The sequence below is a fragment of the Oncorhynchus clarkii genome, chromosome 26 (genome assembly GCF_045791955.1).
Source record: "Oncorhynchus clarkii lewisi isolate Uvic-CL-2024 chromosome 26, UVic_Ocla_1.0, whole genome shotgun sequence".
Lineage (NCBI taxonomy): Eukaryota > Metazoa > Chordata > Actinopteri > Salmoniformes > Salmonidae > Oncorhynchus > Oncorhynchus clarkii.
The window spans coordinates 36,535,817-36,544,654 of record NC_092172.1 but is presented as its reverse complement, the minus strand read 5'-3'; the positions used below and the strand labels follow the sequence as shown (position 1 = coordinate 36,544,654).

The 8,838-nt window shown below is 47.0% G+C and overlaps 1 protein-coding gene across 1 annotated transcript in view; it reads right to left on the bottom strand.

The window, feature by feature from the left end:
- Positions 1-4,760: 4,760 nt before the first annotated feature.
- Positions 4,761-8,838, bottom strand: part of LOC139385005 (metallophosphoesterase MPPED2) — a 126,748-nt gene continuing 122,670 nt past the window's right edge. Inside the window, exons 6-7 of the mRNA XM_071129973.1 lie at positions 8,294-8,407; positions 4,761-6,852 (exon numbers count right to left, since the gene is read on the bottom strand). Coding sequence (XP_070986074.1) covers positions 6,734-6,852; positions 8,294-8,407 — 233 coding nt within the window. The 3' untranslated portion in view covers positions 4,761-6,733. The remainder of the gene's footprint in view (positions 6,853-8,293; positions 8,408-8,838) is intronic.

Genomic DNA, 8,838 nt, shown 5'->3' with positions numbered 1-8,838 from the left:
GTAGAAAGGGAGGGAGGGGAGGGAGAGCGGGGAGAGAGAGAGAGAGCGGGGGGGAGAGAGCGAGAGAGAGAGAAAGAGAGGGAGAGAGGGAGGGGGAGAGATGGAAAGAGAGAGAGAGAGACGGGAGAGAGAGAGAGAGGGGGGGAGAGATGGAAAGAGAGAGAGAGAGAGAGCGGAGAGAGAGAGAGAGAGTGAGGGAGGGGGAGAGGTGGAAAGAGAGAGAAAGAGAGGGGAGAGAGAGAGAGAGGGAGAGGGAGAGATGGAAAGAGAGAGAGTGAGGGAGGGGGAAGGGATGGAAAGAGAGAGAAAGAGCGGGAGGGATGGGGAGAGAGAGAGAGAGAGAGGGAGGGGGGGAGGGGTGGAAAGAGAGAAAGAGGGGAAAGAGAGAGAGAGGGAGAGAGGGAGGGGGGAGAGATGGAAAGAGAGAGAGGGAGGGAGGGGGAAGGGATGGAAAGAGAGAGAGAGAGGAGGGGGGTAGAGATGGAAAGAGAGAGAGAATACAACATGTGATGGAGACACTCCCCTCAACACCTGCTACAGGCTCTCTGTCATATGTGGGTGGAGTGTATGTACTGTATGAGTGTGTGGAAAGGATGTTTTAGGGGCTGTAGTGTGAGTACATGGAAAGGTGTGTTTCCCCTGATGAAGAGACAGCATGTTCCTTAAAGAGAGGAGACACAAGTATGTCACCTGAACCCTGGGGGTGCCTGTGTGTGTTTCACCTGAACCCTGGGGGTGCCTGTGTGTGTGTCACCTGAACCCTGGGGGTGCCTGTGTGTGTGTCACCTGAACCCTGGGGGTGCATGTAGGTGTGTGTGTGTGTGTGTGTGTAAGGGTGGAAAACACTGACATAGAAACGGTTCCTAATTAGGCTGGGATTCATTCCGATCTGCTGTAGATCCGTGCTACAGAGGGCTTGACATTTGAAGGGTAATTTCTAATTGAACCGACATCTGCAGTGTTTACCTTGAATGCAATCTCCACGAACACAGTAACATTGCCTTTAAAGGTGACGTTGTCGACAAGCGCGATGGGGTTGAATCCCAGCCCTACTTCCCCACAGCTTCATTGAACGAGACAACATGTGTCCTGGTGCACAGCATGGTGTCTGCTGATTAGTGTGTTTACTGTGTACAGATGTGCCCCCCCCCACCACCTCCCCTCCGACTTCCTTTAAAGAACTTCAAAAGGCCCCATGGCGGTGGGCGCATGTTTGCTTGCAGCTTGCCTCTTTAGACAAAGACTATGTGGGCATTAAAGCTCTGAGCTTCATAGAGAAGGAAAAAACCAGGCATTACATGAGCCTTTACACAGTATACATAAAAGTGTCTATGTGCTCTCCCCACTCCCACACAGACATACAGAATGTACACATTACTTCAAACAGACACAACGTGGGTCTTCGCTCATTCCTTCATCTGTGGCGCTATGCTAATATGATTAGCCTGGATTATGGTAATGAGGGACGGGGATTGGGATGGTGCCGGGCGGGATGTTGCGCTCCTCGTTTGGGGAAAGAGTTAATTGGTTAGGCTGCTTTGATGTTCCCGGGGTGGGACTGTACAGTATGTGTGTGGAAGGGGCGTGAGGGGGTTGTGAGATTCTGACTGTTGTGTTGTGTGTTAGCTGGTTCCAAGGGAGAAGGCCCTGGGGTTTGACTCCAGGACTGAAGACTTTTCTGTTGTTCCACCCTCTCTTCTACCCCCCCAACCCTTCACCTGATCATGGTATTGATGTACACTACCATTCAAAAGTTTGGGGGGGTCACTTAGAAATGTCCTTGTTTTTGAAAGAAAAGCACATTTTTGTCCCAAAAAATATCAAATTGATCAGAAATACAGTGTAGACATTGTTAATGTTGTAAATGACTATTGTAGCTGGAAACAGCTGATTTTTGATGGAATATCTACATAGGCGTACAGAGGCCCATTTTCAGTAACCATCACTTCTGTGTTCCAATGGCACGTTGTGTTAGCTAATCTAAGTTTATAATTTTAAAAGGCTAATTGATCATTAGAAAACCCTTTTGCAATTATGTTAGCACTGCTGAAAACTGTTGTGCTGATTAAAGAACAATAAAACTGGCCTTCTTTAGACTATTTGAGTATCTGGAGCATCAGCATTTGTGGGTTCGATTACAGGCTCAAAATGGCCAGAAACAAAGACTTTCTGTTAAGCAGAGCGACACAGGGGAACCCAAGAGCAGACTCAGATGAGGAAACAGGGATGAATGAACCAAAATATTTATTGTTACACATGGAGATATGGAGTGCAGATCCGGGGAAGCTCGGATGAGTTGCAGAAAAAACAGATGTGGAGACTGAGGTTGGAGTTGGCTGAGTAGAACAGGGTAAACAGGTCCTGAGGGGAATCCAAGGTAGTGGTGGTGAGTAAAATCCAGAGCAAGGTAGTTGGGTGGTGAGATGTGGAATGGGAGATAGGAGCCAGAGACAGAACGGTAAACTGCAATGAGAGGATAAACAGTGTCAGGCAGGGATACAGGCACAGCAGAGTAACAGGATCTTGAATAATCATAAATGGTTAGAATCATGAACTGACTGAGCAGAGATTACGATCTGGCAGAGTGGAAGTGGCAGGACTGAGTATTTGTAGAGGTCTTGATTATGGAACGAGTTGCAGCTGGTAGGGATCTGTTCTGACTCCAGCATACCTGTCTCCAACCACTCAATCACACAGAGAGGGAGCGGGAGAGTGTACAGGGGGAATAACTGCAGGTCAAGAAGACACCGGATGAACACCAGAGGGCGTAGCAGGAGCAGATGTGACACTTTCTTCTGAAACTCGTCAGTCTATTCTTGTACTGAGAAATGAAGGCTACTCCATGCGAGAAATTGCCAAGAAACTGAAGATCTCGTACAATGCTGTGTACTACTCCCTTCACAGAACAGTTCAAACTGGCCCTAACCAAATTAGAAAGATGAGTGGGAGGCCCCGGTGCACAACTGAGCAAGAGGACAAGTACATTAGTGTGTCTAGTTTGAGAAATTCCTTCACCTGATCAGGCTATTGATGTATAACTCCCCATCCCTTCACCTGATCAGGCTATTGATGTATAACTCCCCATCCCTTCACCTGATCAGGCTATTGATGTATAACTCCCCATCCCGTCACCTGATCAGGCTATTGATGTATAACTCCCCATCCCTTCACCTGATCAGGCTATTGATGGGTAACTCCCCATCCCGTCACCTGATCAGGCTATTGATGTATAACCTGGCACTCCTCAACACACCAACTGATCCAAACAGGATTAGAAGATCAAGCTCTAGCAGATACACATAACTCTACACCCAAATAAACCACAACCATTAGCCCTATGAAACCCTGCATATCTTTATGTAACGGCGCATAACACTATAAAGACAGACTGCTTGGTTTCATGTGAGAAATAGGATTAGGGCATGACTCGCCCACACAAAGCCCTGAGCGGCTTGGCTGAACCATGGTGGATGTCCTTAAGAGCAGGCATGGTAAACATAAAGACAACACCCCCACAGGACTGTCACAGGACGTCTGACAGTAAGCACAAGTGTCATATAATATACTGCAGCTTCTATTGGCAACTAAACTGGGGGTTGTGAGAATGATGGTATTTCCTGTGACAATTCTGGGTTTCATTGATAGTGTTTTTATATTTGAAAATCAACATTTCTCTGTACATCCAAAGGGATGGATATTTATATAGCCAATGTTAGTCCTGTCTAAAAGTACCCTGGGAGGGGCATAGATTCACCCAAGTAAACCTCTATCATTTCAAACATCCGATTCCAGTGTCTCCATTGAGAAAATAAATAACCATATTCATAATTAACTTCCAGATACAAAATGGCTACAATGCCGGATAAACACTGAGCTTCATTTAAAACCACGAATCACTTCAAAAGGCAGGAGAATATTCAGTAGAGCAGACGTCCAGTAATTACCTCAAACCAATTTAAAGCTATTCAGACTAGCGTGATTATACAGTGTACATTTTTTATGATTTCAAATGAGGGATAATGACAGTCGTGATGGGGTACTGTATGATTGATCAACAACAAGACAATGCTTCTTAAGTAAAAATCTTGCAATTTTATTTGCATATAAAAGCAGCTAAATATATCACAAGGAACTGAAAGAAAGAGAGCAGACCAACAAGGAGGAAACTAACAGCCAGAGAAACAGAAGAGAGAATTGCTAGAGAAACAGGGTGTAAAGGAGCATTTACAGTTGCAAAGTTGAGACCGCTTTTGGCAACATTTTTTTGTGCTAGCAAGATTGCATTTACACACAGTGCAAAATAAGAAAGAAAGCTATAAAAACAGAAATACTATCAGATGTACAATGGAGAGGACAACTAAACCTTTTTTAGGCAGGTGTGTCGTAAAAGAAAACGCGCCTGTCGGATAGTCAATTGAGTCTTAAACTCAAAACATTTTCTCTCTCATCCATGAACTTCTACCTTAGGGGCCTCCAACTGAGGTCCTGGGCAGGCTTTTGTTCCAGCCCAGCACTAACAAACCTCCATCAAATAAACAACTACATTATATAGTTAGATGTGTGTTCCTGCTGGACTGGAACACAAGCTTCCACCCCAAGAAGCACTCAGAGACCGGAGGAGTTGGAGCCCCCTGCTCGACCCTTACAGTGGGAGTAAGACATGAACATTAAAGAAACGTTTCAAGAACATTTGATGGGAGTGGCAAAGAAACAAGCTAAATCAAATACAGGCGAAGACACAAGAAAATCCCACCAGGAAGTTTTCAACCAACAACTTTTAGTACAGATCTTTTACAACATGAATACAGTATACACAGTGGGGAGAACAAGTATTTGATACACTGCCGATTTTGCTGGTTTTCCTACTTACAAAGCATGTAGAGGTCTGTAATTTTTATCATAGGTACACTTCAACTGCGAGAGAAGGAATCTAAAACAAAAATCCAGAAAATCACATTGTATTAATTCACATTTTATTGCATGACATAAGTATTTGATACATCAGAAAAGCAGAACTTAATATTTGGTACAGAAACCTTTGTTTGCAATTACAGATATCATCCGTTTCCTGTAGTTCTTGACCAGGTTTGTACACATTGCAGCAGGGATTTTGGCCCACTCCTCCATACAGACCTTCTCCAGATCCTTTAGGTTTCGGGGCTGTCGTCACTGGGCAATACGGACTTTCAGCTCCCTCCAAATATTTCTATTGGGTTCAGGTCTGGAGACTGGCTAGCCCACTCCAGGACCTTGAGATGCTTCTTATGGAGCCACTCTTTAGTTGCCCTGGCTGTGTGTTTCGGGTCGTTGTTATGCTGGAAGACCCAGCCACGACACATCTTCAATTCTCTTACTGAGGGAAGGAGGTTGTTGGCCAAGATCTCGCAATGGTTTTCTTTGAGACTGTGGTCCCAGCTCTCTTCAGGTCATTGACCAGGTCCTGCTGTGTAGTTCTGGGCTGATCCCTCACCTTCCTCATGATCATTGATGCCTCACGAGGTGAGATCTTGCATGGAGCCCCAGACCGAGGGTGATTGACCGTCATCTTGAACTTCTTCCATTTTCTAATAATTGCGCCAACAGTTGTTGCCTTCTCACCAAGCTGCTTGCCTATTGTCCTGTAGCCCATCCCAGCCTTGTGCAGGTCTACAATTTTATCCCTGATGTCCTTACACAGCTCTCTGGTCTTGGCCATTGTGGAGCGGTTGGAGTCTGTTTGATTGAGTGTGTGAACAGGTGTCTTTTATACAGGTAACGAGTTCAAACAGGTGCAGTTAACACAGGTAATGAGTGGAGAACAGGAGGGATTCTTAAAGAAAAACTAACAGGTCTGTGAGAGCCGGAATTCTTACTGGTTGGTAGGTGATCAAGTACTTATGTCATGCAATAAAATGCAAACTAATTACTTAAAAATCATACAACGTGATTTTCTGGATTTTTGTTTTAAATTCCGTCTCTCACCGTTGAAGTGTACTTATGATAAAAAAATTACAGACATGCTTTGTAAGTGGGAAAACCTGCAAAATCAGCAGTGTATCAAATACTTGTTCTCCCCACTGTGTATATATATATATATATATATATATATATATATATATATATAGTAGCTCTCCTCCAGATGTATCAGAATTGCAGACGGTAGATGTTAGATTATCTCAAGCGTATAATTTGATAGATTTCTTTCCCTGCTCTGTGTGGTGTAGTTTGACTGGGTTGATAGACACAAGTTAATAATAAATAAGGTCTTTCTCTGAGCTTGCAGAGAGTGGGGCTCTAGCTGACAACATTAAAGCTAGTTTAAGGCATCGTCCCTGTCAGCCAATCAGAAAGCAGAGTTGTCCAGGAAACAAAATGAAACCAAACACAAAAAACAAGAACGTACAAAATCAACAATGGCATCCAATACCGACGTTTCCAGCAAACACAAACCCCAAAAACGAAGGAAATTGTACAAATTCACAAAGCATCATTTATCTTACAGATCCGACTGCTTTTTCTTCCATAGCAAGATTGTATAACCACTCAGCACCCTATAACCCTACACCCCCCCCCCTATAACCCTACACCCCCCCACCCCCCATCTAACCCCACACCCCCCACACTCTTTCACTTTACAGCTTACAAAATAACAATATTTGAGAGAAACACTTAATATAATTATTTTGACATTATTTGTTAGAAAAAAAAGGTTATTCTGGCCAACCACTCCCCCCCCCTCTTTCACAGGTCATTCTCAGGAGCTGGAGGGGTTGGGCAGGTCGAACACGATTGGGGGGTTGGTGGGCTGGAAGCTGATCGTGCACGTGGACGAGTTGATGAACGTGGTGCAGCCGTCAGTCATGATGCCATACCCTGTGGGGGAAGAACGCATCATCAGCACACGCCACGGGGAAGTCCAATGCATCATCAACATTGGCCATGAAGTGAGAAACCGTATTGTCAAATCGATTCATCAAAACCCCACAGGGTGCGTTTCTTTCTGAGAGACTTCTTTAATTGTCTCTCCTCTGAACTGAGTCTATTCATTTCTACACCTTTAATTAAAAACATAAAGGATGGAATGAGGGAGGGAGGTAGGGAGGGAGGGACTAAGGGAGGGAGGTAGGGAGGGACTGAGGGAGAGAGGTAGGGAGGAACTGAGGGATGGAGGTAGGGAGGGACTGAGGGAGAGAGGTAGGGAGGGAGGAAGGGACTGAAGGAGGGAGGTAGGGAGGGAGGGACTGAAGGAGGGAGGTAGGGAGGGAGGGACTGAAGGGGGGAGGTAGGGAAGGAGGAGCTGAGGAAGGGAGTTAGGGAGGGAGGGACTGAGGGAGGGAGGTATGGAGGGACTGAGGGAGGGAGGTATGGACTGAGGGAGGGAGGTAGGGACTGAGGGACTGAGGGAGGGAGGGACTGAGGGAGGGAGGGACTGAGGGATGGAGGTAGGGAGGGACTGAGGGAGGGAGGGAGGTAGGGACTGAGGGAGGGAGGTCTCCATCGTCTCTGTCTACCCCCATAATGTCTCCAACACCACCACCCCAACCCTGTCTACCCCATAATGTCTCCAACACCACCTCCCCACCCTGTCTACCCCATAATGTCTCCAACACCACCACCCCACCCTGTCTACCCCCATAATGTCTACAACACCACCTCCCCACCCTGTTGACCCCATAATGTCTACAACACCACCTCCCCACCCTGTTGACCCCATAATGTCTCCAACACCACCACCCCAACCCTGTCTACCCCCATAATGCCTCCAACACCACCACCCCACCCTGTCGACCCCATAATGTCTCCAACACCACCACCCCACCCTTTCTACCCCCATAATGTCTCCAGCACCACCTCCCCACCCTGTCGACCCCATAATGTCTCCAACACCACCTCCCCACCCTGTCTACCCCATAATGTCTCCAACACCACCACCCCACCCTGTCTACCCCCATAATGTCTACAACACCACCTCCCCACCCTGTTGACCCCATAATGTCTACAACACCACCTCCCCACCCTGTTGACCCCATAATGTCTCCAACACCACCACCCCAACCCTGTCTACCCCCATAATGCCTCCAACACCACCACCTCACCCTGTCGACCCCATAATGTCTCCAACACCACCACCCCACCCTGTCTACCCCATAATGTCTCCAACACCACCTCCCCCATCCCTGTCTAAGCAGGAGAAAGTACTGAACAGAAACCCATAACAACCCATCTCTCTTTCTCTCTAATCCATCATCCAAGTGCTTCTTCTACCCTGGGTTGTGGTGGGGGGTGTGTGTCTATGGGAGGCATCCTGACTGACCTTCATGTATTCCTCCGAAGGCGTGTAGTTTGGGCCGGACCCTCCTCTGGACCGTGTTGAGCAGCTCCACACAGCCCACCCTCTGCAGCTCCTTAGGAACCCAGTCTCTGAACCCTGAGGAACATGCAAGAAAGACAACAAACCTAGATAAGACAGCAACAATAACCTAGCACAATAGTTACTAGGTAAAGCTATGCACCTTTTATATTTTCCGTAGGTAGTCTTATCCCCAGCCCCTCCCCCTCTCTCCCTTTCCCCATACTCCGGCCCCAGCCCCTCCCCCTCTCTCCCTTTCTCCATACTCTGGCCCCAGCCCCTCTCTCCATACTCCAGCCCCTCCCCCTCTCTCCCTTTCTCCATACTCCGGCCCCAGCCCCTCCCCCTCTCTCCCTTTCTCCATACTCCAACCCCAGCCAATCGTTTCCAGTGTCTGTCACACAGGTGGGAAATCGAGTTTCCATGCAATCAAACAGCACCCGTAGCAGTAGTAGTAGCAGGAGAGGAAGGAAATCTGTCAATAATGCCAGACACAGAATAGAAAGAGG